Here is a 13,785-nt window from a genome sequence, read left to right on the forward strand (position 1 = left end):
TTGAGAACAGATTGGGGCAGGTGCATGGTAATCGTTCAGGCAGAAGCTGTTTTTGTTACCTTTGTTGATGTTGCTTTGTTCAGATACCCTTCCCAGTCACCTGTGCATCTTCTCTCCCTTCATTGCAGGTGTGTGCTTTGATAAAAGCTCTACTGTTCGTCCTAAACACTCTTGTGCATGGCAGATCAGTCATTCAATAAATATTTGTTAATTTCTTCCGGTGTGCATGGCATTGAGAATAAAGCAGGGAACTAAATGGGCGTCTCCTTTGTTCTTGTGGACTTTATGTTTAAACAGTAAATTGTACAAAATGTTATTTAATTATAATATTATTAAATATTCTTATGGTATAGGGTAATATATGAGTATATAATGGGGTAACAGTTTTTACTGTGGGATCAGGGAGGTCTTCTTTGAGGAAGTAATGTTTATCCTGCATGCTGAAGGATAAATAGTAGTGGAAGTGCTTGATTTAGTTTAAATTGTATTTAGGTAAGGATGTTGTCTGTGACTCAGAAAGAAATGCAGAAAAATTGAAGAACTAACCCCAAACAGTTTGAATGTTCCCAGTTGAGGGAAGGCTAACAGTTTGAACATAAGTGTGGATAATCTGAGTAGATTGTTGTCTTCTTTCTGAGATATCATGGAATTCAGTGGAAGTTCTATGCCTATGAGAAGTTTATGTAATAGACCAGTACTTTTCCAGTTTTAATGTATGTACAAGTGATCTAGGGATCTGGTTAAAATGCAAGCTTAGATTAAATAGGCCTGGGACGGACCCTGAAATAATGCTTTTCTAAAAAGCTTATGCACGATGCTGGTTCTGCTGGCCCATGGACCACACTTTGAGCAGGAAGACTATAATTACATATCATAAGACTTAAGGGAGTTCCCTAGTGGCCTAGGGGTTAAGGATTTGGCATTGTCACTGCTGTGGCTCGGTTTTGATCTCAGACTTGGGAACGTCTGCGTACCTTGGGTGTGGCAAAAAAAAAAAAAAAAAAGAGCAAGAGAGAGAGATTTTAGCAGGAGACCAGCCAGACAAGAGGCTAGGTGAATATTCTAGAGGTGATGTCCAGTAGGCAGAAGTATTTGATAACATTTGTAAACAAAGCAGTTCAGTTCAAGAAGTACCCTGCTACATACTGAAAGATAAGAGGGATTCACAGTTGCTCTTACAGAGAGGACAAGAAAGCTTGGAATTGAGATAAATAGCTGGCTGCTAGCATAGCCAGTGAAATATTCCACAGACTTCTTTCTGTGGTGAGGACCAAGTGAATTAAGTGGCCATTAGTCTGCCTAGGGAAAAGGTCAGCTACTAAGGATTGATGGCCACCCTGTGGTAATTATGTGGGCTCTATAAAATAATCTAAGTGACAGGCAGCTAGAGATACTAGAGAGAAGGTGCACTTTACTTGGAAAAAGAAGAATGTTCAGTACTATTTCATTAATCATGGATGATTAATCCATAGATGGATGGTATTGCTAAGCAGCTTCAGTTAAAAAAAATGATTGTAAATGGCAAGGGTAGGAATAGAATGGGGGAAAAAAGAATCTTGTAGTTATTATCCACTATGAAAGAATTACCACCATTAACCCTAATATTTGCATGTCTTGTCTTTAATTCACGGGCACCCAAAATAGAAGCTAATCAGATCATCAAAAGACATTATTGGTCTGCCCTTGTTTCGATATATTATTATGGAAAATAGCTTTTGTTACAGTTATGCTTTAAATTTTTGTTTAAGATATTTTAAGTTATTAGTATATTTATGAGGATCAGAGAATTAAAATAACATCAAGTTAGTTGTAAGTCATATTTTGAACTATATGTATAAAACATTTTTATTTAATCATTTTTATGGTTTAAAATAAATATTTTGAAATATTATAATTACGGCTTAAAACTCTGCCTAAAATTTTCTCCTCCTTTAAAAAGACATCTTTTGATTTGGCAAAATCTTATGACCTTCAGAACATAGAAGGAAAGGAATTAGTTTTTCTGCACTGATGAGCAGTCATTTTAGGTACTTGTTTTTCAACTTTTGTACATGTACCTATGGAAGGATAATAGGCATAATTTACTGAAACAGAAGGCTCAATACTGAATCAGACAACTGTCTTAAATTTTCTAAAATGATTAGATTGAAATGAATCTATAAAATTTAAGACTAGTCCTAGGGTAAAATCAACTTTGTTAACTAAAATTGCCTCTTTTTTTTTGCTTTTTAGGGCCACCCCTGTGGCATATGGAAATTCTCAGGAATTGGAGCTGCAGCCTCCAGCCTACACCACAGCCACAGCAATGTGGGATCCAAGCCACATCTGCGACTTATACCACAGCTCGTGGCACCTCCAGATTCTTAACCCACTGATCGAGGCCAGAGATTGAACCTGTATCCTCATGGATCCTAGTCAGGTTCATAACCTGCTGAGCCACAATGGGAACTCCAGTTGCCTCTTGATTTTAGAGGCAGGCCCATCTAAAAGAGCATCCTGAGGAAAGCTGAGGGTTAGCACATGTTGGTGAAAGAGCAAGTTTCCTTAGATATCTGTACTTCTCTACTGTGACTCTGTAAGAACTGGATGTCAGGGAACATCAGATGTATGAAAGCAGTTCTTTGAAGAGAAATGAAATATATAAAAAGAAACGCCCTTGAAGTTATAGGATTAAAAATGAGTAGTCACTGTAGCAGAGATGATCGTTTTTGTATTTCCCTGGGTTTAAATGATAGAGTTATTAAAAAAGTATTCTACAGGCTGCCATTCTTAGGATAGTGCTCTCTAAACCATGAAATGGAATGTTGTCAGCTAGACTAGATTCCTGCCATACTTGGGAGCATTAGTTGCAGAGAGCAGTTGGTAGTATTCTGGCTTCACCACCTGGAGAATAGTGATGACTGGGCATGATGAGATACCCACCATGTCTTATTCACCTACGTTCCATAGACAGCCCCATGGGAAGATGGATTCATCATCTTCCATGCCATGTCTTAAATGCCTTAGGTACATTTCTTCTTTAGAACTTGGAACAATTCTAGAAGCAAGGAAAAAACCTTTCTGTTTCAAAGCCAAGCTTGGAAATCTAGTTTCAGACTAGATTTGTGTTCCCGAATGCCTGCATGACTCAGTTGTTCCTTCTAACAAACTATGCCTTGCTCTCCACTGGATCAATGAGTGAGAATGAGGGCTCCATTCTCATCTGGCTAACATGACTCTAAAGAAACTGGAGTTCCTGGCGTGGCAAAGTGGCTTAGGAATCTGACTGTAGCAGCTCAGGTTTAATTCCCAGCCTGATGCAGTGGGTTTAATTCCCAGCCTGATGCAGTGGGTTGAAGGATCCAGCATTGCTACACTGTAGCATGGCTCAGATTTGATCAGGGAACTTCTATATGCTGAGGGCGTGGCCATAAAATGAAAAAAAAGAAATGAAACTAAAAGGTGGAGCTTAGAATCCAAGCCTGTGTTCTGGTTTGGAATCTGGTTCCTCGATTCTACAGCATGCCTCTTAATCAGAACTTACTGTCATGCCCTAAGGAGTTTTACCAATAGTTAGTATTAGAAATTGACTCTAGTTGCAAATTATGTATAATTATGATTCTGTAACACTGAGGGTCATATGTGTCTGTTTTTTTTGTTTGTTTTGTTTGCTTTTTAAGGCTGTACCTGTGGCACATGGAGGTTCCCAGGTTAGGTGTTGAATCAGAGAAAGCTACAGCTGCCTGCCACAGCCACAGCAACTCGGGATCTGAGCCATGTCTTTGACCTACACCACAGCTCACGGCAGTGCCAGCTCCCCAGCCCACTGAGCAACGCCAGGAATCAAACCCACATCCTCCTGGATTCTAGTTGGATTTGTTTCCGATATGCCATGAAGGGAACTCTCCCATGTGTGTCTGTTTTTGACATCTATTACCTGTGTGGCTTTATAGGGTATAGAAAGAATGCTCAATGCTGGATCCTACTTTTATTCATTTTTCCCCTAAGAATATGTCTTTTTGTACCTTATTTTAATATATTTCAAAATTATTCATTAAAAGTCTTGATTTTGTTGGTTGTGTGAGTTCAAACAGGTGATTTAATCACAGCAATATTGGAATGTTTGTATTGTAAAACACCATGCAGGGCTCTAGCCCAAGTCAGAGTGAATTTTAGGTATTTCCAATTTGTATATCATAAAAAACTTTTTTTTTTTTTTTTTTGGTCTTTTGTCTTTCTAGGGCTGCACCCAAGGCATATGGAAGTTCCCAAGCTAGAGATGGAATCAGAGCTGTAGCCACTGGCCTACACCACAGCAATAGCAATGAGGGATCCGAGCCACATCTGCGACCTACACCACAGCTCACAGCAACTCTGGATCCTTAACCCGCTGAGTAAGGCCAGGGATTGAACTAGTCCTCATAGATACTAGTAGGGTTTGTTAACCACTAAGTCACTATGAGAACTCCTGAAAACTTTTCAAAAAATATCTGAATTTAACTCTTTCCAGAATTGAACAGATTAAGGACCTAGAATTAGGAATTTATTAATGGGTAGAGTCTGAAGGTTTCTATTATCTGTGATACAACTAATGAATTAAAAGAATGGACTTTTAGATTATACAAAAAATATTTTTCAATCCAGATTTTTACCTTGCTTTGAGATACTATAATGGTTAGATGTGTGTTCTGACTGTCTTGTCAAAGCGTGTTTCTATGTAGTATAAGTCCAGAGGGAACTGGGAGCACACATTTACATCTCAGCTAGAGCAAGGCTGGGATATTTCAGAATTTTTTTCCTTAATGTACGTTTTTGTGCCCTCATAGCCCTTAGAAGTGATTGGTGTCTGTTAAGTTCTATTTTGGGAAGTCATTTGGTTTTTGTTTGGTTAATGCAGATAAATACTATAGAGAGAGGCAAGAGGAGAAGAGGGAAATAAAGACAGAATTCTTCAAGCATGTAGGGATGTGCATCATGAATTTCAAAGACGCTTCAACAGATGTAGAGGGTGGAGAAACAGCAAAGTTGAAGCCGTTCAACCATGACATTTTCTTCTAATGAAGAACAGCTTGAAAGCTGTAATTTTGAGAATATTGCAATATTTTGAAGCCAGACACTTTGCACATTTTAAAACGGTGAGGTTTAAGTGGGTTTTTTCATCTTAAGTGAAATTAAACATTTTTGGTCATTATGTTATTTTGATGGTTGTGGGTCTCAGAACAAACACTAGAGCTTTTAAAGTATAGATGGGCCATGGCAGCATCTCTTTTTGTCCTGTATCTCTGTTGTTTTCATGGTATAGGAAGATATACTTTGTCTCTTTTAAACAAAGCAATGCGTTTTCTTTTTCTAGTTCTTCACGAATGACCTTGACTTCTTTATTTTTATATTTTGCAGTACATTTTTATACCTGAAATTCCTGGTAGTGTGGGCACTTGTCCTCCTGGCAGATTTTGTCCTGGAGTTCAGATTTGAATATCTGTGGCCATTTTGGCTTTTCATCAGAAGCGTCTATGATTCCTTCAGATACCAGGGACTGGTATGTTTGTTCATACATGTTTGTCAAGTATAAAGGATTTGATTATCCTTCCAAGAGAGTCTTCAATAATTGAAAGTGAAACTGTTTAGATTTTATTAGTAATATTTAGGTGACTATATCGCGCTAATAGGGTCTATGGATTGAAACTGGCTCTTAAGACTATTTGGTCTAAACCCACTGATCAAATCATTATACTACCTCCTTCTCCACCATTCCAATGAAAAAAAGGAGAGGGAGGGAGGACTTCAGGAAGGAGACAGAGTAGAGGGAAAGCAGTAGTTGCCCAGTCCTACCCTGAACACCTCTGGAGCCTCTACCACTGGGTTAGGAATTAGGCAAGAGTTAGAGCAGTGGTTCTCAAACTTTTGGGGCTCAGGATCTGTTTATACCCTTAAGAACTACTTGGGATACCAAAAAGCTTTTATTTACGTGGGTTCCATCTATCCATATTTACTATATTAGAAATTAAAACTGAAAAAAATTAATGCTTATTAATTCACACTCATTTCATGTTAATACACATTGCATTTTAAAATGAAAATTAACTTTATTTTCCCAAATTAAAAAAATTAGAAGATTAATTGCATTTTTGCAGATCTCTCTAATGTCTGGCTTGATAGAAAACAATTGGATTTTCATATCTGCTTCTGAGCTCAATTGATTACAATATCACATCATGTAACTTGCAGAAAATGCCACCATACTCCTGGGTAAATGAGCCTGAAAAAGGCAGAACACCTTAGTATTATTATGAACATATTTTTTACTCCATGAAAGGACCTCAGAGATCCCCAGGGATCCCCAGACCATATTTTGATAATTACTGGATTAGAGCAAGGGTACAGGACTGGGCTTGCTCCCTTGGTTTGACCTGTAGTTCTTTTGTGTTCCAAAGCCATGTCTTAAACTCTGTAACTCTGCCTTCCGGACCTGGTGCTTTGGTCAGAACAAATCCATGCCTTGAAAAGATGGTTTCCAGCTCATGTCTTGTTAGTAATAGATAGTGGTGTATCCAGAGGAAGGTTGCATTGTTAAAATTATGAACATTAGCATACTACTGTGCTCCAACAGCCTGTCCTCTAGGAATGAGGTGCTTTAGCAGTGTTTTATGAGGATAGAGGAGCCTTTCCACGTTAAAATTTTAGTTCTTTGAGTTAACACACCTGTGGAGTCCAAATAAACTCACTGTGAATCCACCTCAATTTGTTCTGGTCCAGTTTTTAATGATTTGAGGCCATAAATAGCATTACTCTTTAATATTAAATTAAACCACTACTTTTATATGGGTAATTTTAAATACTTAAAATTTCCTGTTGTAACTTGCTCTGTAGTTATTGCATAGCAGTATTAGAGATTTGTCTGATGTGTTTCTAATAGTCTCTTCTGTTTCTGCTTGAAAGTAACAAATTCTAAGGTGTGTTTTTTATTTTGTTTTTCCCTCTAGGCCTTCTCAGTATTTTTTGTTTGTGTAGCATTCACGTCAAACATAATATGTCTGCTGTTCATCCCCATTCAATGGCTTTTTTTTGCTGCTAGCACATATGTGTGGGTTCAGTACGTATGGCATACAGGTAAGTCTTAATGATTTCTTAGATGGATAAAAACCTTAGATTCAAACTTTTTCAGTGTAGTGATTTCTTTGAATAAATTATTTGGAGTTAAGTTTTAATGTTGGCATTTTAAAGTTCCCCTTTCATAATAGGTAATATACCTTTAAAATGTATCTTCTTTTTTTTATTATTGAATCAAAAGTTTAAGCCTTTATGATTTGTTATTTCAATTGTAGGCTTCTCAGTTATCAGTTCTCTTTTTGAAGCAGTTTTTATTTAGGTAGACTTGAAGATAGCCATGTGCCAAATAGGAAAAATGTTGCTGGAGCTTTAGTATTGAAAGGAATGTCATCAGAGGTCATTTAGTTGAACTCTTATTTGGTAGAAGACTCCCTACAGCATCCCTGGCACATGGTGGTTTAACCTCTGATTGAAAACCTGTAGTGACAAGGAACTTACTGCTCTTGTTTTGGGGCAACTGGAATAGAAAATTCTTCCTCATACTGAGCCAGAATTTTCCTCTTTACACTTTTGACCCAGCATGCCTTGATTGTCTTGGGGCTCACTGATTGCTTAGAAAATGTAAAGGGCTTTCTCTCTCCAGAAAAATATCTGGGAATGTATGGATTTTTTTTTCTTCTAATTTTAAGGGGCCTACAGCCCATCCCTCTAGTCCAAACATTAGATCCCTGCATTAGAGCTACACTGAGTTAGTGTAACCTTCCAGCCACATTAAGATTTCTTTAGAGTTCTAAAGACACTGTCATATCATCTCATCTTCTTTTCTGTAAACAAAACATCTGTGATTTTATCAGCTTTTCCTTAGATGTTATTTTAGGCAGCTTTACTATTTTGATTTCCCTAGTTCTTAACCGTTCTGTAAATCAAAATGTGCTGTTTCAGGTATGTTCTGACTTGAGTGGAGCCACAGTCACCTCCCTTCTTCCTAGAGCTATACTTCTGCTGTTTCAAACTGAGATGAGATGAGATGTTTTGATAGCTCTAGTCCACTATAAAGCCTGCACACAGGACGCGTGGGGATGTGCTGAATGGCTCTCAGATCATCACACTTGTCTGTAATGCCGCATGAAACTTGATTACCATGCCCAGCTGCAACCTGTAGCATTTTAATCACTGAGAGAGTGCCAACTAATAAAAGCTCTCTGGAGCATCATTTATCCTCTTCTCTAAGCTGCTGGAAGGATGATGTCCATGTTAGAAGACAATTCAGCTCTGTTATTTAAAGTATCCGCTGTGAAAAAAAAATAAAGTATCTGCTGTGAGCATAGATTTCTCTCATCTTCAGCACTCTCATTTCAACACTAAGCATGCTAGTTCCTTAGTCTGCTTATCTCTAGTAAAAGTGAATTTTCTATATACTGGTTTTAACTTGTATTTCCTTGTCCTGGGCCTCAGTTTTGAATGGGTTGCCATTTACACTTGTCATTCTCTCTAGGTCTCAGCTTCTTCTCTGTCGTATGAGGGTGGAGCAATCTAGATAATGTCTAAGAGAGCCTTCCAGCTTACATAATCTGTGACTCCGATGAAATATAATTACTTATTAATGTCTTACTAGTTGAGAAAAAACTTCGCATATAACAATTAGTAGAACCTATTGGAGTTTAGTGGGTGGCCCACAGGGCAGCAAATGATGCTAATGTCATAAATGATATTGGCATCTCTTTAGCTCTAGGCTTAGAAGTGCATGTTGGAGTATGTTTTAATTTGGAATGATGAATGATCACACAGACAAAACAAACTGTGTGTTCTTATTAGGCCCAGTAAATATGAGTATAATTTTTATAACTGGATTAATTTCTCTTTCAGTTGTTAAAATTAAAAATTCTTTCCTAAGAATATTAGGAGTGATTGATAAAATTATATTGCCACAAAAGAATGATATTATATCATTAATTTTTTTCCTTGCTGATAAGAGAGAGAAAACTAGGTATAAAACTGTATGTATGGAGTTCCTGTTATGATAGGCTCAGTGGGTTAAGAATCGGCATTGCCACAAGCTGCAGTGTAGGCCAAAGATGTGGCGCAGATCTGATGTTGCTGTGGCTGTGGCAGAGGCCAGCAGCTGCAGCTCCGATTCACCCCCTGGCTTGTAAATGTCCATATGCCATGGGCATGGCCATAAAAAGAAGAAAAAAAAAATTGTATATACAACATGATTATTATACTAGTTCAAAATGTTTTCAACATTATGTTATTTTATTTATTTGGTAGGTGTAGAAATATGAGCAGTTTGTCCACACTTTCCTATAATGTGCTTATGCTGTTTCTGATAGCTTTAGAAATTAATATAGGGAGTATTGAATATAAATTTTTAAAAATTAATTTGAAAATGCATTATCCTAAGATTGCTATTTGTCTTCTTACATTCTGAAAATACCCTTTTTTGGGGGTATATTTAATCTGTAAGAATGGTTGAGACCAATAGCTGCTTTCACAGAGCTTCAGGTGCCTTCTTCCCTTATGGATTAGATCTAAAGGGACTTAGATTCTCCTAAGAAGCAGATTCAGTATTATCTCTGTGAACTTGGACTCAATTCGTATAAACTCTGGGCCTCACTTTACTCTTCAATAAAGTTGGGAAGTCAGACTAAATGATCTTTCTAGTCCCAAGATTCTATAATTTTTTTTGTGTTTCATCCCAGAGTCTTAGAAAAAAGCCATTTAGTCCTTCAGGTCCCTGATTTTCCCTTCCTGTTCTCTCTTCTATAACTTCCTTGCTATATATAGTTTCAAAGGAGATCTTTCCAGAGTTACTGGATCTCATGCCTGTGGTCCATCTTCATAAAATATCCCATTATTATTCAAGTCCTGACATAGTTGGACCTAGCCTGCAGACTTTGATTCTAAAACTTTATGAAAATTATCCAGTTATTTGCATCTATTGCAAGTTGCTTTTTCCTCCATTGAAAATTGTTTTTAATTACAAAAGGAATATGAGCTTATAGTTTAAAATTTTTTTAGATAATACTTAAATGTCAGAAACATTTCTTAGTACTGTAATTCATTCTTACTTAAGAATTGGGTTTTTTTGTTTTTGCTTTTTTTTTTTTTTTTTTTTTTTTGTCTCTTTAAGGCCTCGCCCTCATCATAGGGAAGTTCCCAGGCTAGGAGTCAAATCAGAGCTGAAGCTGCTGGCCTATACCACAGCCACAGCAATGCCAGATTCCAGCCATGTCTGTGACCTATGCCACAGCTCACAGCAGTGCAGGATGTTTAACCCACTGAGCAAGGCCAGGGATCAAACCCATGTCCTCATAGATTCTAGACAGGTTCATTACTGCTGAACCACAACAGAACTCCAAGAATTTGTTGGGGTTTTTTACATATAATTTTATGGCAGTACAGATCTTCATTGTTTTGAAAAGTTGCATCATATTTTATTATATGGATTTATCATAATTAAATAGTTCCTACTGATAGTCATTTAAGTTAATTCTAAATTCTAATTTTTGCTATTGCAAAAATAACGAATATTCCTATGCATTTATCCAGGGCTCTTTTGTATTTTTATAGTGTAGAGTCCTGGAATTGGAATTTCTGGGTCAAAGGTATAAATTTGTTTTTGTTTTTGCTTTTTTTGGCCATGCCTGCGGCATATGAAATTTCCTGGGCGAGGGATTGAACCCACAGCACAGCAGCAACCCAAGTGGCTGCAGTGACAATGCCAGATCCTTAACCCACTGTGCCACCAGAGAACTCCAGCGTTTTTAATTATACTGCCAAATTGCCTCCAATAAAGTTGCCCCAACTTATATTATTGCCAAGTATGAGAATAAACGCTTTTGCGTATCTTCCATATACTCTTACTCATCTTTAAAATTTTTGCTTTAACAGGTTAAAATAATCGAATTTCATTTAAACAATTTTTATCTCCCTAATTAGTAGTGAAGTTGGCATCTTTTCAACATGTTTTTTAGCCATCTGTATTTTTTTCTTTTATGACTTGCAACTTTTTTTCTTCAATTGCCTTCTTATTGACTTCTAGGAGCTCTTTGTATGCTGTGACTCCTTTGTTTTACATATATTGTAAATATTTTCTGCTTGAATGCTTATCTTTATTTTTGTCTATGATTCCATGTCGTCTTTTCCCATAAAAGCTTTGAGTTTGGATCAGATTACTTTATAATTAGTTTGAAAGTCTTAATGAAAGTTGTTGTAGTTGGACCAGTCTCCCAAACAACCCATCTGTTGTATTAGTTAATGTTTCACTGATGCTTGTCTTTCTGCTACTTTCTCACAGAAAGGGGAGTGTGTTTGCCCACAGTGTCCCTCTGGATACTCTTTGTTTATATTGAAGCAGCCATTAGATTTAAAGATCTCAAAAATTTTCATGTAGACCTTTGTCGGCCATTTGCTGCTCACTGGTGAGTATTATGCATATTCTTAATCTGTAATTCAATTCAGTAGTTTCAATGCAGAATGTTAAATCCAGTCATAAATTTTATTTAGAGAAGAACCTAGAAGACAACATAACATGGTGTGGTAAAGAGCATGCTCTCTCTATTCAGGCACACGAGTGTCTGAATCCCAGCTCTGCCCCTTAACAGCTTTGGACATGTCACCCTCTCTAAGCCTTAGTTCTCTTACCTGTATATTGGGAACCTATCTCATGGGGTCATGGGAAAGATGATATATGTAAAGAGTTTAGCTTAATGCCAAACACATAGGTGTCTGATAATGTTATCTCTTTTTATTGTGATTAGATAATGATTCCAAAAAGTCTTGACCAAATATATGGCTGTTTCATGACGCTTAAATGAACTTACTATTTCTTCTGCCTATTTACAAAAGCTAGAGAATATTACTAATATTTTTTAAGGACTATTATTTTTAACCTTAAACCATGAAACTTTTTTTTTAAATGGAAATTCCCGGGCCAGGGATTGAATCTGAGCCAGAGTTGTGACCTATGCTGCAGCTGCAGCAATGCCAGATCCTTTAACATACTCTGCTGGGCAGAGGATTGAACCCATGCCTCCACAGTGACCTGAGCTGCTACAGTCAGATTCTTAACCTACTGTGCCGCAGTGGAAACTCAGAAACTTTTTTTTTTTTTTAATGAGCTTGATTCTTGTTTATGTCTGTTGGAGAAATAGGCTCTTAATGTATGTTTTCTTTAAACACACCAATATTTGCTAATATTTGTGGCAGAAATCAAAATACATAGGAATCAACAACAACAACAACAATCATTTCTGGTATGTTTAAAGTCTTTTCATAAATAAGTGAAGTAAATAAACCTAGTCAGTAAAACTTGTCACTTTAAATTTGTGGTGGGATCACATTTAGACTAATTATAATTAATAAGTTTTAATGAATCTTAATATGAGTTTGACAGTGTTTTCAGAGGCTTTGAAATGATATTAAACAGACTTTTTTTTTTTTTGCTATTTCTTTGGGCCGCTCCCGTGGCATATGGAGGTTCCCAGGCTAGGGGTCGAATCGGAGCTATGGCCGCCGGCCTACGCCAGAGCCACAGCAATGCAGGATCCGAGCCGCGTCTGTGACCTACACCACAGCTCACAGCAACACCGGATCGTTAACCCACTGAGCCAGGGCAGGGACCGAACCCGCAACCTCATGGTTCCTAGTCGGATTCGTTAACCACTGCACCACGACGGGAACTCCTAGACAGACTGTTGAGTTGAATGAAAAAGTATTTTAACTTTTTATGTCAGAGATTAGAGTTATAAGTATAGTTGGTTTAATTTGTTGTTATGGACCAAATGTTGGCATTGATGTCAGATACTTATTTAAATGGTTCTTAAATTTATGTTTGACAGAGTGTTTATGAACCCATTCTCCAGAAATAGCTGGTGACAGTACCCCTCAGACAGCAAGATTAGTCACCTGAATTTGACCCTGCCTTCTTGTATTAAAAACCAAAAGATGTTCTTTAGATTTTTTAGCACTTGTGATGTTCACTTATGACCACTCATAAAACCTCTACCTGTGTTGGTTCTTAAAAGCATACCGATGCCTAAGTTCTAATCATGCACAAGGCAGTTCAGTGTTAATCAGCTACTATATCCAGCAGGCCCTCTCATAACTTCTTGAGTTCATTTGAAGAATGCCGAAGTCTGATGCGCAGCCTCTTATAGTCCAGCAGTCCTGCTGTTCCCTGGGGTTTGTTCCATGTGCTAGTTGCCTCTCATTTCCATAGCAGACATCACATTCATTTGTGTGTTTACTGAATGCTCAAGCATCGTCGTCTAGAATTTATTAAGTTCATAGATGTTCCCATGTGCTTGCTTGATGCACCTGTTGCTTGTTTTTAACTTAAAATTACTGGTGGGATTGTCTTCTTTCTAGTATTGGGTACCCTGTGGTGACTTTGGGCTTTGGCTTCAAAAGTTATGTCAGCTACAAAATGCGGTTGAGGAAGCAAAAGGAAGTGCAGAAAGAGAACGAATTTTACATGCAGCTTCTTCAGCAAGCCCTCCCCCCAGAGCAACAAATGCTGCAGAAGCAAGAAAAAGAGGCCGAGGAAGGTAGGTCTTTACTCTAAAGCTGTTTGCTCAATAGGTTAGTCATTATTTTGTCTGTAGTAGAAGTTTTGTTGTTTTTTTTTTTTTTTTTCTTCCAGAAAAGTTGCTAGGACTTTAGAAGATTACCAAGGCTTTTCCTGTTTTCTGATGTTCCTCTTCAGGGCCTTCACGGCCATTGCTTTGTTTGGTCATGAAATGCAAAATGTGC

The 13,785-nt window shown here is 37.5% G+C and overlaps 1 protein-coding gene across 2 annotated transcripts in view; it reads left to right on the forward strand.

Moving 5' to 3' along the window:
* The window catches only part of MACO1 (macoilin 1), a 61,890-nt gene that overhangs the window by 11,108 nt on the left and 36,997 nt on the right, over positions 1 to 13,785 (forward strand). For both annotated transcript variants that reach the window (XM_047792632.1, XM_047792630.1), the window contains exons 2-5: positions 5,377 to 5,518; positions 6,963 to 7,089; positions 11,330 to 11,453; positions 13,402 to 13,580. In XM_047792632.1, coding sequence (XP_047648588.1) covers positions 5,377 to 5,518; positions 6,963 to 7,089; positions 11,330 to 11,453; positions 13,402 to 13,580 — 572 coding nt within the window. The remainder of the gene's footprint in view (positions 1 to 5,376; positions 5,519 to 6,962; positions 7,090 to 11,329; positions 11,454 to 13,401; positions 13,581 to 13,785) is intronic.

The sequence above is a fragment of the Phacochoerus africanus genome, chromosome 8 (assembly GCF_016906955.1).
Source record: "Phacochoerus africanus isolate WHEZ1 chromosome 8, ROS_Pafr_v1, whole genome shotgun sequence".
NCBI lineage: Eukaryota > Metazoa > Chordata > Mammalia > Artiodactyla > Suidae > Phacochoerus > Phacochoerus africanus.